We start from the raw sequence: 19,222 nt of genomic DNA on the forward strand, positions 1-19,222 counted from the left end.
TTACGTCCTTGCGTCACGTTCTAGTGGGAACCAAGCTTAATGCTTGGTTTCCAATTGAGAGGCAAGACAAGAACGTAACGCAACGCAACGTAAGTGAGTTGACCAATCACAAGCGATGAATTATTCGAACGGTCGCTTGTCATTGATTGGTTTGTTTGTTAGTTTATTTTTATACTGGGTTACCTCTTCAGTCAAAGACTGGTCTCCCAGAGGGCCCGGTTGGTGATCATTGGCTGTGATGTACTAATACACCGGGGTAACCCCCTACTCGTCTCGAAAGATGTACTAGGTTATTTAAAGTGCACACGAGCTAGTTGTGTACACTGGACCTACGGTTTATAGTCCTTATCCGAGAAGACTCGTTCTATCACCAGAACCATGGAGTGAGTGAGCCTCGAACCCCTGCCGATGTTATGGTTACGTAATTACGGTTCCACTGTCTTAACCGCTCGGCCACTCACTCACTGGTCAACACGTTTGCGTTGCGTTTACGTCCTTGCGTTACATCCTAGTGAAAACCAAGTTTAGAAGCGAGTTTGAATAATCCATCACTAAATCATCATCACTAAAATATTGTTCTTTTTACTAATTTTGGTCTAGAACATAGACTCTAGCATAGATCATAGGTCGTCACAAACCGATAGCAGTTCATATATGTTAGTGGGTGTGGTCTGATAGACAACCAAGAACCAATAGGCCTCTTTTAACCCAATACAAAATAATGTTCAACGCACGTATAGATTAGGCCTAACCTTTATTAAGGGCTATAAGATTGATACAGCTATGCGGGTTAAGTATAACAATAATACATGAATATAAAAATATGATATAATAATCCATACAACCTAATTCACAGAGCCAACGCTATCAGCGTCTGTTTTCTATATTTACAATAAGACAATAAGATACAATGTTTTTCCATACAGAATTCTACTTTTTCATAAAATACTGGTAAAAACACATTTATAAACCTGAGACATCATTTCTATCGTAGATATATTTCACATAACATTATAGCTGTATTGGCGCAGTTCACGATCAAACAAATGCGTTTCAGATTTTAAAGTTACTGATACTCTAAACGCGTTTTTAGAATTTAAACTCGAATCCTAAACGCATTTTTGTTTGACACCTTTAAACATGTTCGTAATTTAACCGAATAAATAGCATGTATTATATTTTAATTACTTTTTTTATGTACAATAGAAAGTTTAAAATACATATTTATTGTTCTTTATGTAATTAAAGTTTAAAGTAGTTTACATATTATCAATTTACAATGTCTAGGTCTAAATAGATTAACAATTAGAAAAACAATATTACTATATGTTTAGTTATTTACTGTATTAAGCTTCTAAACTAATTATCATTGCGGTCGCCAACCAGTCGCAAATTTCATAATCTTCGCAGCATCAATCTCCGACATTCCTAAATCTGATTTTAACATTTCCTTATTTAAATCAACCAGCATGTCACCATCAATTTTGTGAGTTTTAAAAGTTTCTATGTACTTCTCCAAGTTTAGCAATCGCATGCATTCACTTATTTGGGCAACATTAACTCCTTTAAGATTTCTTGGTACATCAGCCATCGAACGTATTTCATTGTTGTTACTACTGATGCGATTCCGGAACGGCTTGGGTTGTGTCTGTGGACCAGTTCTAGGGGTATAGTGTATCGCCGGGCTTGAAAACTGACGTTTCGTTGGTGGGGGCAATGTACCGCCGTTTGTAAGTTTCTGCTGTTTGAATGGGTATGCGTCGCTTTCTCTACGTGGGGCATATCCATTATTGAAAGTTTGGTTGGTTAGCCCGTCTACCAGATCTGATTGCGATTTCCGTCGTTCTGTTGCCATCTTTAGTTCGGTCATTAGGTCGACTGTCTGGTTCTGTGGCTTAGGCCTGGGACTTTGTTGCTGTACAGGTCTAAGCTTTGCTAACTGACTTGCGAATTCATTATAGGGTTCTTCTGATACTGACCGTGTGAAATCAGCACGTTGAGAATTGAAAACCGGTGGGAGTGGTGGTGGCAATGGCGCCGCTGGTTGTTGCGAAACTGGATCTTGGAAAGCAGGTGGTGGGGGTGGCGAAGGTGGAACAGTACCATTCATTGTATTGTTTGCGTAAATATGATGTGGGAACATTTCCACTTCTGCGTTCATGTAGTCTGTTTCATCTTCTGGATAACGATGTATGACAGCATCCACTATATGTTGGTTAGGAGAAACGTTGATGATGTCTGACTGATGTCTCCAGTTGTTGTTTATCATTTGGTTATTATGACCTCTGGATGATCTTGGTGTTGTGGCATAAGCAGACAAAGCTCTCTGGTGTTCCATCTCTTGTTTCTTGTAGTCTGGAACAGGAATATCTACTGGCATGTTCTTCCTTAGTGTTGCGTAAAATTCAGGGCCCTCAGCAAGACGATCTTGTTGAGTATCTCTGTGAAGGTCGGTGATTACTGATCCATTTCGTCGTTCAGGACGGGATGCATCCATTCGACCATCTAGTGAGGAATTTGATGAGAAAGAAGAAACTGAAGGTGTGTTTCCTTTCTTTAGGATTGACCGAGGCGTGGTTGACGTCGAATTGTCTCGTTTCTCTTTTGGTGTTTTCTCAGTCTGCTGTTTAGAATCTTTTACCTGTTTTGGTAATTTTGTTTTTGAATTTGTTTGATTATTTTTCTTAACTGATGTTGGCGTTGACTGATCAGATTTTGGAGAGCTTTTTTGAGTGACATCATTTGTTGGCGAAGGAGGTGCCTGGGATTTGGGTGTTGAAGACGCCTGAGCTTTTGGGGCTGACGGTGCCTTAGCTTTCACTGGTGTTTTATTCTCTTTAACTTGTGTCTTGTTGTTAACGTCACTCTTTTCAGTTTCTTTTACCTTGTTAGGTACTTCTTTAGTCTGCGAAGACGAATTATTACCAGCTTTCTTGTTGGATTTCTTTGATTGTCCTTCACCTTTAGAAGCTGATTGTTCAACTTTTCCATTTTCTTTCTTAGGAGCCTTTTGCTTTTGTCTGGCTGGTTGTGATTTTGACCTTTTTTCTGCAGACTTTTCGGCAGACTTTGCCACTTTTCTTCCTCTACCATTCTGTACAACGGGAGTTGCTTCCTTTCTTTCAGTTTGGGTTTCTAGATTTGGTTTATTACCAGCATCATTATTTGTCTTTTTGTCATTTTCTGAGTTACTTTCGATAACTGTGGGCCGTTTCTTTTTTCTACGACCAGTCAATGTTCCGAACAGCCAACCAGAAAAAGATCCTTTCTCTGAACCATTCTTATTCTTTTTATTTTTGGTGTCTTTTAAAATGTCACCTGTCGAGACAGCTTTTTTCAAACGTTCCTCGCGTTCCATTGCGTTCACATACGTTTTTGAACCGCGTGCTCCCAGACTTCTGGGTTTTTCTGCTAATTGATCGACTGATTTTGAACGTGTACGTACTGGGCCGACAGTTTTTGACGCTGGGCTGCTACTACCGGAAGGTGGCCTCCGTTTTTGTTTTGTTTCTACATATAGGACAGCAGCTGGGACAGCGTGCTCAATGTCTGTTTGCGTGGAACTCTTTTCAAGTCGTTTGTCCGAGAAGAATGTGATTTCTAAAAGACAAAAAAAAACGTATTTGTAAATTAGAAAATATGATTAAAATCAGCATTGTTCTTTTCCCATAAACTAATGTATAATTAACACAGAAATTAAGATGTTTTATTATTATCATTTTAGTATTATTGGTATCATATTTTAGTTATTTCTCCACATGAGTGTATTCAGGCTTAGATATTTCTTAATTTCTCTAGACTTCTTTAAAATAATAAATATTACAAGATTTAGCAGGTTTGAAAGAAGATGATGTATCAACATGTCAGTATAATCGCTTTGCTTGTCATACACAATTTCTATGTTTGTAGTATTCTTCATCCTTCATGGAATAAATTGCCGACGGCAAACGACTCTCATACAGATTAAATATGGTGTTCTGTTACAAATTGGCACGCATAAATATTTGTGAATATTGTATGTATTTATGCTGAAGAGTAATTGTCGTACGAAATGCATTTTTACATATAAATCAGCTCTAAGTGTGTTCAAGGTATACTGTATGGAATCGAACAAATATGATGTTTCTGTTACAAAATACCATAGACTTTCTCACTATTATGTTTGGGATACAGTCTGACACGTCTAACGTGTAGAGATGGGGACAGAATTTAATTATATCATGGTTTTTTATTGTTTTATCGCAGTTTTATACCATTTTAACTCTATTTTATGTGTACTTTTTTTTGGTCGTTGACAATGATTTTGACCAAACAAAATGAATGAATGAATGAATCTAGGGTGTTCGTAATCTATTATCTTGTTACTAAAGCTCTTTTACACTATCGAAACTTGTTTTTACAAACAATTGTGATATGCTCAAATATAATAGTGATATGACATCATCATGTCCATATATGGGCATATCATTTTTTGTCACATAAAGTTTAATAGTGTAGACAGAGCTTAATGCCCCTTTTGACTAGATACTATTTATCAGATTGTTTAATGAGATGATGAATATCATTGCTATTATAAAGTTGTGACTTACGATTGTTTCCCGCATTTAGCTTAAACGTTACGTGTTTGTTGACTAGCCTTTCCAGGAGATTTGTATATTTATCCCAATTTGCAACGGGACTGTCTCTAAAACATTCTGCAACAGCGACCTCTAGTTTTGCGTGAACTGGTAAGTTTATCACCATTGTATCTAATAAATCTATTAGGAAGAAATAAAATTGATAAAGATAGAAGCAATAGATTAATTGAATATAGGTTTATTTTAGAACAGTAGGTTAGGTATGCAAGAATTCACAGTCAGGGGGAAATGGCAAAGGCTTCCTACTTTCTAGGAGTTTTGTCAGATAATCTGTATTGTTTTGACAACTCTTGTAACGTGACCACAGAACTGATTTTGCCATTTCCCCCTAACTGTACTAATAATGTAAGTGGTGAACCATGAGCTCACTGTTGGTTGGGAAATGAATAAATAAATAAATAAATAAATAATGTGTTTTGTTCTTTAAATGCGGAGAATATTTCGTTGAAATAGAACTACAAATGTTTCAACTCATGTAAATATTCTTCTATTCAACCCATAAGTCGTGAGGTGGTTTCCCGAATGATCGTAAAATCAAAAACGGTACTGTGTATGACCAACTAGCGTTATTGTCACCGGCTAGTCATCCATTCATAGAAGTACTGATGTAGTAGCCTACCTGTACGGAGACCATAGAATGTGACCCGAGGCATGACTAACTACGACTTTAGATGATAGGAAGTTGAGAAAAAATGTTACGAGTAGTTGTACGACATGAAGATGTTTATGAAATTATGTCAATAATGTTTACACACTAGGCATACAAATAGGTTTTTAAAGAGTCTATCTAGTCGACCTAGTTTGAGCCTACTTTGATTAATTGCATTTCCTTGTATGAAACTCTCCTCATACATTGTCTTTAGTAATAATGTGCTGAACTTTTCTTCAGTGGCTAACGTGTTTGCGAACTGTAGTCGGAATTTAGGGTCATCGTCTACAGCAAATCGGACCTCTCGTGGCAATAGACATCTGTCGATAATCTCCCGTAGGTACATCGGCTTTGAGTCTGTACATACAAGTAAATGCATTGTGTTAATAACTGTAAAATTATCTATGATATATAGAGATTTAGAAATTCCAGCGGAAAAAATATGTTTAATTAATACTGGGTACAGTAATATACGCAACGATTGTGTTTACAGCGTGTGGGTTACAGAGTTATCCTGTTAGACATAATCTCTCCACTGTTTCTTTCTAAAAACAGAGGATTTAATTAAATTTCAAACAAAGATTTAACAAAAATGAACATTGGAGTTAAGTCAATCTCAATTTTAAACAGATACATAAAATAGACAATTTTCAGTACAGAACTAAATTATGTCTGTAGTTTATACAAGAATATTTAAAAATCTTGAAAATGGAAAATACTGTCCGGTTTCGCTGCTTTCTTTTTATGTTATACAATCAGTCCGGCCATATATTAATTGTGTTACTTACTTTTTCCTTTACTATTAATAATTTCAAACCGTGCGTTTCCATATCGTATTGGTATACTAATGTGGTTTCCCCTCCGATCACTGGCAAGAACTCTCGTCTGTCGACAAAGCTGATGAATTCGCATCACCTAAAAATAATCTCACATTATTATTGAGCTAAGGTAGAATTCCCACGAGGAGAATTTATTGTTATTGAAAGCGTCAGTATTCAATATTTCCATGTAGGCCTACTTTGTGACGTTAAGCCGGTCTGGGCGCATTACATATCCTCGCTGGAACACTGAACGCCTACGTAGATCCTTTCTCCCATCTGCTATGAGGCATTTTAATGTAATGTGGAAAAGACAAACGCAATAAGTATCTTAGCTGTATTTTTAACTCAATTTGTATTTGTTGTGCCCTCTTTTAACTTTTTATATGACATCTTGTTCTCAGTTTTATGTGATTTTATTCTTTTTTACTGTTTGTGCGACAATGTTTTTAGACGATTTTAATGTGTGTACTTTCAGCCAAAGTTTTAACCCATTCATGAGTTTGGACAATAAAGTTTATTGAATTGAATTGAAAAACTGCGCAAAGAATCATTGATTAGGAATAGTCAATTTGCCAAGTGGAAAACAGGCTTTTCAAACAATCAAACATTTGGATGACTTAAACGCGGGAAACAAAGGCAACGGTTTCCTACTTTCTAGGATTTTTATTAGATAATCTATAGTTTTTGAAAACCCTTGTAACATGATCACAGTGCTGATTTTTCCAATTTTCCTCTAACTGTAATAGCAATTATATGGTCTTCATGACTTTTTTTCTGCTTTATATTTTCATTTGGCACCAATAATATCATTGTAAATTTAGTTCAGTTAGTGTTTAAACTGTGCTAACAGTTTATGAAAAGAAACCTTTGGAAATCAATACTGCAGTTACAGTTACCTGTAGTAATGTTAAAATATATATTTCTAAGAATGCAGTCGTGAGGTGGTTTCCCGAATGATCGTAAAATCAAAACGGTACTGGGTATGACCAACTAGCGTTCTTGTCACCAACTAGTCATCCATTCATAGAAGTACTGATGTAGTAGCCTATCTGTACGGTGACCATAGAATGTGACCCGAGACATGACTAACTACGACTTTTAGTTGATAGAAGATTTAACAAATTTTGTTAGTTGTACTGTATGTGGATGTTTGATGAAATTACACACTAGGCATATTAATAGTAATGTTTGTTAGTATAAATAATTTTGAGTTAATAAGATATAAGGAAGAAAAGCAAATATACTATGGAGCGGATATTCCTTAATATACAATACTAAGTATCGTAGTTTTAAATTATAAATTTAAGGCGATCTTGTCAAATAGAAATAGAAAATAATAGTATCAACATTATAGATTTCAATAATATAAGTTACCGTGTGGCTGGTGGTATATTTTAAGTACAGTACAAAGAAATTAATACATTGAATAAACTACATTCAGTATTGAATTGTTGAAAAGGAATTTGTACCATTATTATTATTATTATTATTTGAAGCGATGCGCTTCAAATAAATTCGACACGCATAGTGAGCAGATATTTATTTAAGGGTTAAGTGTTAATTTTCGATTCGGTAGGCATATTAAAAAGTATTTAGTTATAAGCCTATGTTGAGTCTAGTTCGACTAAAAACATAGTACCACTACCATAACAAACAATTAAGCAAAGTAAAAATATATTATTAAACATTACTTTGATCTTAACAACTGTAGATAATAATTTGTTATTATCATTATTATGTTATGATGTTTGGTTGTCATGGTTATGTATGCTAAATATAGTAAATTTTCAGTCCGCTTTTCAAAATTTGTCTAGTGTACAGTGCAGTTATCAGTTATCTATGTTAAAGTTAGATTTGTACAAAAAGTAAACAACCAGGAGACATATAGTACTTAGGCCTATAGTTATGGATCATGAAAGATGTTTTTCTATACCCTACCTTTCCCGCTGAAAAACTTTCATTCTCATCTGGTGAGTATGTACCAGCGGTGACCTTGAGGATTTGTGGGAAGGTGTACTTCCGGAGAACATCTTTGAGACTGTGAGTTTGCCTAGACCACTTTATGTCTTCCACTTTAGACATAGTTTATGCCGAACGGTAACAGGTCTCACCTAAAATAATTTATACAGTATAAAAAAGCATGTCTTTGGTGATAACACTATAAAAAACATCTCTTTGGTGATAACAGTATAAAACAGCACCTCTTTGGTGATAAAAGTATTTAAAAAAAAGCATCTCTTTGGTGATATACTGTACAGTAGTGTCGTCTCCACTTTACACGAGGTTTTTAAAGAGTCTATCTAGTCGACCTAGTTTGAGCTACACCATGAAAGCCTCAGTGGTCTAATAGTCGGATGCCTGTAGATTCCTGGTTCGAATCTCGGTTTTCTCAAATGTCTTCATCATCTTCTTCACCGTTTATAAATTAATTGAATGTTAATGTTATTTCATATTTATTTAAGGTTATGTAGGGCATGGAGGATATTTCCTCCATGGGTAAAGGTTAGTTGGGCTCCAATCTAAGCAAAAAAAACTCTTTCATGATGAATCCTTTCTGTTTCATATATACCGTACAATTCCACCATATTGTAGGCCTACAGTACAAACATTACACCGTACATATTATTGTTAACAGTAACACATTTTATACAGTAGTAAATCACTGTTACAATATTAGCACAGACTAGTTTAGTGAATGTTTGCTCAAACTAAGCCAATGAAATCAATGTGAGGTATTTTTTTTTTTTTTTTTTTTTTTTTTTTTTTTTTTTTTTTTTTTTTTTTTATATATTTAGGCAAATTGCCAAGGATAACCATAAGCAAATTCAATCACTATCCTTCTTAAAGGTGGCAATCCGTTCACGAGACAAACATATACACACAATGCTCTACATAAACAAAGTCTTTATTACAAGTCTTTGGGAGTGGAGTTGTAAATTGTCATTAGAAAAAATCCTGACATATGACAGGACTTGAACCCAGGACCCTTGGATTCAAGTATCGAGACAGTATGTATGGTCGTTTTTCTTACATTGTTATTGAAACGTTAACAACATATATTACGTCTAAAATACACTATAGTTTACTGACCTGTATCGTAATTAGATTATTTCACATCCTAATGTTTCCAAAAAAAAACGAAACGTCAGTAAATAATTTAAATACAGTGATTAATACAGTAACAAAGATAATCCAGAGAACTACAGTTATACTAGCTTAACCTGTTGATCGGGTGTACACACTTATGACGTGAGAATATGGTCCGAAGTATTTGCATTACTTTACGCCACATTTATCGTAATCATTCATCCGATCAAGCAATATACCACTTCTATTGTCATTGCTCAAACACCCCAACCAGCATTATCATTGAAACTGCTCAGCAAATAGTGAAAAGGGAGAAATCACGATTGCTCGTGTATTACATCAACTATTGGATTTAAAGGGCAAACGCAGTTCGGTTCATGCTACAGTAAACTAAGTTAAATTATAAGAAGCACGTTTGTCTTAACAGGCGCAATTTACGTACGCCGGGTGCCGTTTACGTTTGGCGTAGTTTACGTCGTGTGCGGTCTACGTTGCGTGCAGTTTGCGTTTAAAGCAGTTTAAGCTTGGTTCTCACTAGAACGTAACGCAATGACGTAAACGCAACGTAAGCGTGTTGACCAATGACAAGCGAAGTTATAGACAGTTAGCAATCACAAGCGAATAAGCCATCGCTTGTGATTGGTCAATTCACTTGCGTTGCGTTACGTCCTTGCGTTGCGTCGCTAGTGGGAACCACCCTTTAAGCGTGGTTCTCACTAGAACGCAATGCAGTGACGTATTGATGCAAAGTGATGATATTGCGTAAACACGACGGCGTAACATTGCTGCAAAGATGATTTCACGCAGGCGGGGCAAACACAATTATTGGAATGGCATTTTCTTACGTTGCGTCGCTAGTGGTAACCAAGCTTTGTGGACGTCTAACGCAGTTTACATCTAGAGCTTGGTTCCCACTAGGACGTAACGCAAGGAGGTAAACGCAACACAATCGTGTTGACCAATGACACGTGACAGTTCAAATAATCTATCGATTGTGATTGGTCAACTCACTTACGTTGTGTTGCGTTCTAGTGCAGTGCGGAGTGCAGTTTAAGTTGCGTGCAGTTAATGTTTGATGCAGTTTATGGTTGACATGCTTTACTGTACGTCTAATGCTTGGTTCCCACTAGCGACGCAACACAACGACGTAACGCAACGCAAGTGAATTGACCAATCACAAGCAATGGCTTATTTGCTTGTGATTGCTAACTGTCTATAACTTCGCTTGTCATTGGCTAAAACGCTTGCGTTGCGTTTACGTCCTTGCTTTACGTTCTAGTGGGAACCAAGCTTGAAGCAGGTTACGTGTAACGCAGTTTATATCTATGTTACGAATAAATAAAACGCTGTGGCTTGTACTTTGTACGTTATATTAAGCTCTGTCTATACTATCAAACTGTATGTGTCAAAAAAGTTTGATGTGCCCATATATGGTAGTGCTACAGTATGCTCAAATATGGTAGTGATATGACATCATCATGTTTATATGTGGGCACATCACATTTTTTGACACATAAAGTTTGATAATGACAAGGCATTAGTATGAAATTATGAGATCCCAATCAACACGAATACTGGTCTAGGACATTATAATTCAGCTTTTTAATATAAATTACAACTTTTAATTTTAATCAATACAATAGACCAATATCAATTGCGATCATGACAGATGGTTCCATTATAATCTGTGTATAGGCCTAATGAAATATAATAAGGGATGGTAAATAGATATGCAATTGTGTACAACCATAATGAAATGTCTGAATACTCATTAAGCTGCAGTATACGGTAGTATCCAAATATAAATTTAGCAAGTTCAAAATGAAGCGTGGTTTTGGTATATTTTTATAATACGCATGGGATTAGATTCACTGGTATATGGGTTTTGGTATATTTTTATAATACGCATGGGATTAGATCCACTGGTATATGGGTTTTGGTATATTTTTATAATACGCATATGATTAGATCCACTGGTATATGGGTTTTGGTATATTTTTATAATACGCATGGGATTAGATCCACTGGTATATGGGTTTTGGTATATTTTTATAATACGCATGGGATTAGATCCACTGGTGTATGGGTTTTGGTATATTTTTATAATACACATGGGATTAGATCCACTGGTATATGGGTTTTGGTATATTTTTATAATACGCATGGGATTAGATTCACTGGTATATGGGTTTTGGTATATTTTTATAATACGCATGGGATTAGATCCGCTGGTATATGGGTTTTGGTATATTTTTATAATACGCAGGGGATTAGATCCGCTGGTATATGGGTTTTGGTATTTTTTATAATACGCATGGGATTAGATCCACTGGTGTATGGGTTTTGGTATATTTTTATAATACGCATGGGATTAGATCCACTGGTATATGGGTTTTGGTATTTTTTTATAATACGCATGGGATTAGATCCACTGGTGTATGGGTTTTGGTATATTTTTATAATACGCATGGGATTAGATCCACTGGTGTATGGGTTTTGGTATATTTTTATAATACGCATGGGATTAGATCCACTGGTATATGGGTTTTGGTATATTTTTATAATACGCATGGGATTAGATCCACTGGTGTATGGGTTTTGGTATATTTTTATAATACGCATGGGATTAGATCCACTGGTATATGGGTTTTGGTATATTTTTATAATACGCATGGGATTAGATCCACTGGTGTATGGGTTTTGGTATATTTTTATAATACGCATGGGATTAGATCCACTGGTATATGGGTTTTGGTATATTTTTATAATACGCATGGGATTAGATCCACTGGTGTATGGGTTTTGGTATATTTTTATAATACGCATGGGATTACATCCACTGGTATGTGGGTTTTGGTATATTTTTATAATACGCATGGGATTAGATCCACTGGTATATGGGTTTTGGTATATTTTTATAATACGCATGAGATTAGATCCACTGGTATATGGATTTTGGTATATTTTTATAATACGCATGGGATTACAGTAGATCCACTGGTGTATGGGTTTACCCCTGAAACTACTGTAACCCCAGTTGTTTGCCTTGTTTTAAAGCAAGGCAACCAATCTACAACCTTGTTATAGACTTTTTTTTATGTTAGTCCACCAGTCGACGTTTCGATTTTTGTCCGAAAATACAATTATAGAAATACATATGAAACGCCATATGTGCCAAAATATTTTTCCTTTTACTGATATTAAGTTAAAACTCGATGAAACGCAGACTGCCTTATTTAAAGTAAATATCGTAATATATAAATAGAGACAAACCTAAGAGCTGTTTCATCAATTTAGGGAGTAGAAATGTAATGTACAGTAGGCCTATTTACTACTTTCTAGTAAGTACCGTACTTTAAAGTAACTGTACGGGTACGTTCTTCTCTGTGAGTTGTGATTGCCACATATTGCAAAGTAGAATTGCTTTCTATGTCAATGTTTCTTTGCTCAATAACCTGCAGAACTTTTACATTAACAGACCATGCCTATTAATTTTCAGAATAATCGATATATTGGTGACGTCACAAATTTTAATAAAATCTCGAGTTATTTTTCAATATGGGCAGAAATATTAACTCTGTCCCTACATTTGCCAACTGTACAGTTTTTCACTCCGCTTAATTATTAAAACGTGTGGTAGTTTTTTGTATTTTTTGTTATTCGTGGAGCGAGTAAGTTTATATTTTGCAACAATTTCAGTAATATTATTTCTATGAATAATTGCGTTTAACAAGACAGAATAATAACTTTCTCATATTTCCGTAAATTCAAATAGAAGTAACTATAATTTAGGATAATTGACAATGTATCTTAAGTTCATAATTTATGTTTGTACAGTGACAGTTTTTCAAATACCTATTTATATATTTTGTTTCACCTGACTGAATTCGTTTATTTTCGCTTCCTATTCGTCGTATAATCAGGGACATTTCATTCTTACCTTGTATAATATATGCTACTGTCAAACTAACGAGTGAACGTACAGTATTGTTTGTACTGTAAAAAGACAGAATGCCCTATTTAATGAAAAGGTAGTATTGTATACAAGGTACCCGGCATTAACATTTGTTCGCATTGTGATTAGAATACAACAAACACTGTGGTTTAAGGTTAGACCTTCCGAATATGACAAAAGAAAGAAAGATGGAGTTAAAGTTTATTCGTGAGAATTCCTGACGGTCTTAAGTCATGGGATTTTCCAATAAATACTATAAATATTAATATTATCTGGGCTGCCATTAATTAGGTGAATGCTAAAATAGAAGTTATTTCTATAATTTTAAATAAGTATAATATAGTTTAATTACTTTATATTACATATTGGCCATAACATTTGGACCCATAACATTTACCTATATTTACTTATTTTGTACAGGAAAAACAGTAATCATTTTGATAACGGCTATGACCGTAACAACATCACTTATTTATTTTTACTTCTTTACAGGTAGTATTTATTTTGTACATATTTTATACATTTGTACAGTTCTAGTAATTGAGAGACACGCCCTTAAATGTCATCACTCTTCAGTGCTTCACTTCACTTACTGAATAGAATAAGATATTTAATTTACACTCCAAATGCACTGTATTAATTTTATTAATGTTTATGAGCATTGATATAGGCCTAACTTATAACAACACAATATTTCTCTCGGTACATCTGTACGTACTGTCAGTATGTATACTACAGTATTTGTTAAACTGTGTTTCCGACAAGTACTACAATACTCCTTTGACCATAATCTTCAACTCTCCGTAAACCACACTAAATATTGCTAATCAATATTAATTCATCTATTTTTTTAAATAAAATATGTATAAGTATAATACAGTAGCTTATTTGTATAGGAGTAGGCCTACTAACGAATAAAGGAAATTGTAAAGAAGGAGAGGTCAACTAAAGTAATCTGTTAAGTTTTTACATTACATTGTTCAAAGTGCAAACAATTCATTGTTTTACTGAATTATGCTATAGAAAGTTGTACCTCACTTATTTCGTGTTTTCAAATAGGTTTAAAAAATTAAAGTACCGTCACAATGGTACCGTTTCATACAAGAATTTGGTCAATGTTTTCGAGTGAATGAACAAATCAAATAACATACAATTGTACCTGATTTTGATGATTACTGTAGTAATTAAGTTTTTTTCACTTGTCTACTTTTTAGAATTTAAGAACACATTTCAACTTAAAATACACATGCGCAATACTTGTTTGCTATTTATGCCTTTTTTCATTATTGTCATTTTTTGTATTTAAATTATCATTTAAATCATCCAGTTAATGTCATAAACAAGATTATTATCATAATTCACCTTTAACTACTGCATTTTTAAATAATTTATTGAAATAGTAATGTAAGATATAATTACTGGACAAATTACCTATTGACCAGGTTAGCCACTGCGAAATTTACAATGACTCTTTGTACAAATCTACCATCTTTACTAGCAAAACAAACATGGGTTTAACAGTAGTAAGGCCCTATGTGTGTCTAAGGTTCCGTATTTAAGTACGGTGCTGAGCAATATAAACATGGCCTATAGTATATATTATGTACTGGTAGTGTAGTGTTAGTACGTGTATGGTATAGTATGAAGAAAATATTATTTCTTCATTTAGAATTGTGACGAATGCTGGTCATTTAGGCTTATTTTAGCGTAGTAAGAAACTACAGCAGTGAGACTACTAAGCAGTAGGCCTACAATTTCCATAAAAATGAATTGAATCTCTAAATATAAGTATAACGACGAAAATAGCTCAATATTAAAGAATCTATTGAAGATTTTACTGAAGGTGGTATACTGTACCAAGTAGTTAAGCACTGTGAATAGTCACTGATTGTTATACCGTATCATGTATTTGGTCTTTGCGGAAAATATGTGGTTGTGTGTGATATTCGCGCCAAAATGCTACTGTATGTTAACAATGTTATTGAAATATATATTTGAAATATATATTTATACTGGGTAACCTCTTCAGTCAAAGACTGGTCTCCCAGAGGGCCCAGTTGGTGGTCAGTGGCTGTGATGTACTAATGCACCGGGGTAACCCCCTACTCGTCTCGAAAGATGTACTAGGTTCTTTAAAGTGCACACGAGCTAGATGTGTACATTGGACCTACGGTTTATAGTCCTTATCCGAGAAGACCTAACCCTAACCATGGAGTGAGTGAGCCTCGAACCCCTGCCGATGTTATGGCTACGTACGGTTCCACTCGGCCACTCACTCACTCACTATACTATCACAATTGTTGGAGTTACAGTAAATGCCAGCGGAATTCCATTTGTTGATTCTTGATTGCAAACCCACGCGTCCTAACCACCAATTTACTCAACTCTAATCAAATTCGTTTATACACCTACAGTACAGTGTCGTAACAGCTATGAGCGCTCACTGGCTAAACCCAGGGGTCCCTAAGCAATGCCCAGATGAAAAAAAACTCATTAAAATGTGTGGGACATCGGGCCTCTACGTTACGTCACTGACTGGTAGGCTACAGTACAGTCACTTCTACAGTACTTCACATAAACATTTCCCATTCTGTTAAATCAACCACATTGAAAATAGTTTAGGGTCTCTAAAGGTCTAACTACAATACTGTATTACTTTCTATATATTTGTTTTTAAAGCCTGTTTTCCTGTCGACGTTATTCGACGCTATCGTCGTTGATCGTTAACAGTTCAACGACGATCGTTTGAAAACGATCAAGTTGAAATGATAACGATAGCGAGTACCTTTTCCTGTAAATCGTTAACATTTCAATGTTTACGTAGAAGATCGCTGATTATTATTAACGATAGCGTCGAATAACGTCGACAGGAAAACAGGCTTAAACTTACCTCCTACTGTATTTACAATCAACGGTCCTAACCGATAGGCCCTAATTAATAGGCCCAAATGCAGACAGAATGGTTGAAATACTCATCTTCCCATAAAAACCTGAGTATTTGACAGACAGTATTTGATTACAGAGAGGGATTTACGTCATCGGTATCAACATTTAAAACTTAATTACAAAATTATCGCCGTCTCATTATTATTATGCTGCAGTTTAATGTGTTTTTTAACAGGATGTACTGTACTATGATGTTCTATCTTAAACAAAGAGATAAGGTAATGTATTCTGTAGCTACAACAGGCGTACTCATCTAAAAATAATTAATTAACAATGTAAGAATATTTTAAAAGATTAACTTCAGCTTAAAGATATTATAATATCTACCATGGTTACGGGCATGAATTTTAGATATATAGTATTTGGTTAAATGTACATAAATTTTAAAATGTGTAACAGAAATCACGACGAAAAAAAATGAATTTCTCTTAAAATGGTTACATAAAAAAAAATTGACAAAATTCTGTTATAAACACCATTTATCTTTTTTAGTAGTTTTAATGAATGAGCTGCTTGCATTTATTGTGAAATATATAAAAATATTTAAAACTTGTTGTTTGTACACAGACAAAGCTCTTAAGATTAAAGATAAAAAAATAAAAAACACAATGAAAAAAAATCAATACCGATGTTACCACATCAGGTGACTCCCTACCATTTATCAACACAGAAGCAAAAATCCAAAATCGATGTCGATGATGATGAAATTGAATGTGTATGATTGTAAATCTGGACCAGGCCTTAAACCACTCGTCAGACCACCGAATATGCTAGTATCTTGAAGATTTGTTCATCTTTCCTGCTTTGCATTTATTTACGTTATTAGGCCTATCACATAATAATATTTTATAAACTAGAACAAACTATTATTCTTGAAAAAATATGACAATAGTTACTCTTCCTATAGGCCTATTACTGTATCTTTGGTGGTATTACCTAATTAACCGCAAAAACACAGGTGACTAATGAACAATCTGACGTAAGACATCCAAGGGTAAACTGAAAGGCGAGGGAAGAACGATGAATTGTTTTCTAAAACCTACATATGATGACGTATGTATTGTCTGCAATTAATGTTATTGTTCTACGGTTCTTTGGATATTATTAGTATTGTATTACGGTGCACCACTATGTTCATAGGCGTGTCGTTTTTTAGAAGATAAATATTTCATAACAATGTATAGGCTACATGGTTGTTATTATATTTAACTACTGTGGAGTAGAATCCCACCCGAGAATGACTTATTAAAGTACAAATTTCGTCAGAGTAGGGCAAAACATCTGGCCAATTTATACATGCAAATCAACCATGACAAAGTGTCATATTGGCTAACTCATAAACAAAATACTCATTTATAATAAGTTTGAGTTAAAATGATGAGAATATCACGGTATTTGAAGGTAGTTTGCTTATTCATCAAATGGCTTACAATTTTGAATTTAACTCGAAAGTTGGCCTACAGTAATATGATAATAATGAAACTTAAAATGCTCATCCCTAAAATGACAGGAAGATGTACAGTAGCAGAATCACTCTCACAATCACGTACTGTATTTCATTGTAAACACAAACTAGATTAGTAAAAACCCGTGGATTAAATTTAAAAATATTGTAAGGGATACGAACACACTAGGTTGTAAGTTTATTTTAGAATTTCATTGGTTTTTATTTTCAATCTTTCTACATAACAAAAAAAAAGACATATAAGTATAGCAGGGGAGTAGCGGAAAACCAAAAGTAATAAAACTGTCATCCTGTGATGTGCTTGACTAGCCCCTGTTAGGGCTATATATTGTTAGGGCTAAATATTGTAAGGGATACGAACACACTAGGTTGTAAGTTTATTTTAGAATTTCATTGGTTTTTATTTTCAATCTTTCTACATAACAAAAAAAAAGACATATAAGTATAGCAGGGGAGTAGCGGAAAACCAAAAGTAATAAAACTGTCATCCTGTGATGTGCTTGACTAGCCCCTGTTAGGGCTTACATTTAAAGATACATTAAACAAATATTGTTGTTGTTGAATATACCATTTTAATGACACATAATAGTTATTCAATTTGACCAAAAACTAATAGACAAGTTATTGTCAACATTAATTTTGTGTTGAGAATCTAAAACGGTTTGTGGATATGTGTTGCTGTGTCGGATGTAAGCTACTATAGTGTATGTAGGCCTAATGGGGTGAGCCTTGCATAATTGAGTCTAATTTCTAAAGTGTAAATTTTTTAAACATCATCTAGATATTTCACCGATGACTCTGCTGGCCTTATTTAGATATACAATATTTTATGAATTTTACTTTTGCTGTTATGATAATAAAGATATGAGAGAACCAAATAATTATACCATAATAAATAATTGATTGGACAACAGAGAAGTAAAACATATTAAAGATGTGAGCTATCATTAAACCGTTTCAGTAGTAGGCCTTTAAGTTTAACTTCTCTTATACTTAACCCAGGTTCTCTTTGTAACAGTCAGAAGAGTGAAATTGTCTTCCCTGGTAACATTATAAACAAAAAAGTTCTGCTGTTGAAACTAATGTGTCCAATCTGTTCTTTTATATTATTACATGGACGACTTCCATGAAGAAGAAATTCGTTTAGGAAATATTTTGGATATGTTATTAATTAGTCTGAAACCCAAAACAAAATAATTCAGGTGCTATAAACTTACAGTATCTTTGGCCATCTGAAATGCATTTGAATCATTGCGGTTTGTCTATACAAACTTCAATGAAGGCTTAGCAGTATTATAATGGTGGTTATTGTTTAATATACTTTTCTGTATTATACAAAACTTCGTAGTCCTGTTATTCATACGTAGTTTTATTTTACAAAATATAATTATATATAAAAGTATCTTACCTTAAATTTTGGAAATAATTATAATGCTCAGCAAACTCCGGACACAAAATTCATTTTTTGTAGGCCTAGATGTCAGTTTTTTACGAACATAATTCCGGGTATAATATCCATAACACGGGTCATAAAATGGGCGACTGTCACCTTCTTTCGTGTGACTCACTGGAACAATATGGCTAGCAATTATTTCTTATGCAAATCTTAAGTGTATTGTTCGCGGGTCTTTTAGGGTGCAGTCGAGTGGGACGTTGGACAAT

General features: G+C 34.4%; 1 protein-coding gene across 2 annotated transcripts; it reads right to left on the reverse strand.

The window, feature by feature from the left end:
- Positions 1-629: 629 nt before the first annotated feature.
- On the reverse strand, positions 630-19,081 carry LOC140052035 (uncharacterized). Of its 2 annotated transcripts, XM_072097448.1 has the most exons (6): positions 18,969-19,081; positions 8,046-8,218; positions 6,075-6,201; positions 5,449-5,643; positions 4,590-4,757; positions 630-3,600 (listed from the first exon to the last, which is right to left on the reverse strand). In XM_072097448.1, the coding sequence occupies exons 2-6, from the start codon at positions 8,187-8,189 to the stop codon at positions 1,367-1,369; spliced, it is 2,868 nt and encodes a 955-aa protein (XP_071953549.1). In that variant the 5' UTR covers positions 8,190-8,218; positions 18,969-19,081; the 3' UTR covers positions 630-1,366. The 2 variants fall into 2 exon arrangements, with proteins under 2 accessions (XP_071953549.1, XP_071953633.1); XM_072097532.1 differs by lacking the exons at positions 6,075-6,201; positions 8,046-8,218; positions 18,969-19,081 and having other exon boundaries at positions 637-3,600; positions 5,490-5,506.
- Between the last annotated feature and the right edge of the window lie 141 nt (positions 19,082-19,222).

Source organism: Antedon mediterranea, chromosome 1, assembly GCF_964355755.1.
Source record: "Antedon mediterranea chromosome 1, ecAntMedi1.1, whole genome shotgun sequence".
NCBI classification, from domain to species: domain Eukaryota; kingdom Metazoa; phylum Echinodermata; class Crinoidea; order Comatulida; family Antedonidae; genus Antedon; species Antedon mediterranea.

What these genes read in the sequence shown, in the direction of transcription:
- LOC140052035 (XM_072097448.1), bottom strand. Translation starts at nt 8,189, where the DNA reads ATGTCTAAAGTGGAAGACATAAAGTGGTCTAGGCAAACTCACAGTCTC. An exon ending in TATTAATAGTAAAGGAAAAA is followed by an intron (nt 5,644 to 6,074) that starts GTAAGTAACACA and finishes TTGTATGTACAG; the next exon opens with ACTCAAAGCCGATGTACCTA. An exon ending in AGGAAATGCAATTAATCAAA is followed by an intron (nt 4,758 to 5,448) that starts GTAGGCTCAAAC and finishes TCTTCCTAATAG; the next exon opens with ATTTATTAGATACAATGGTG.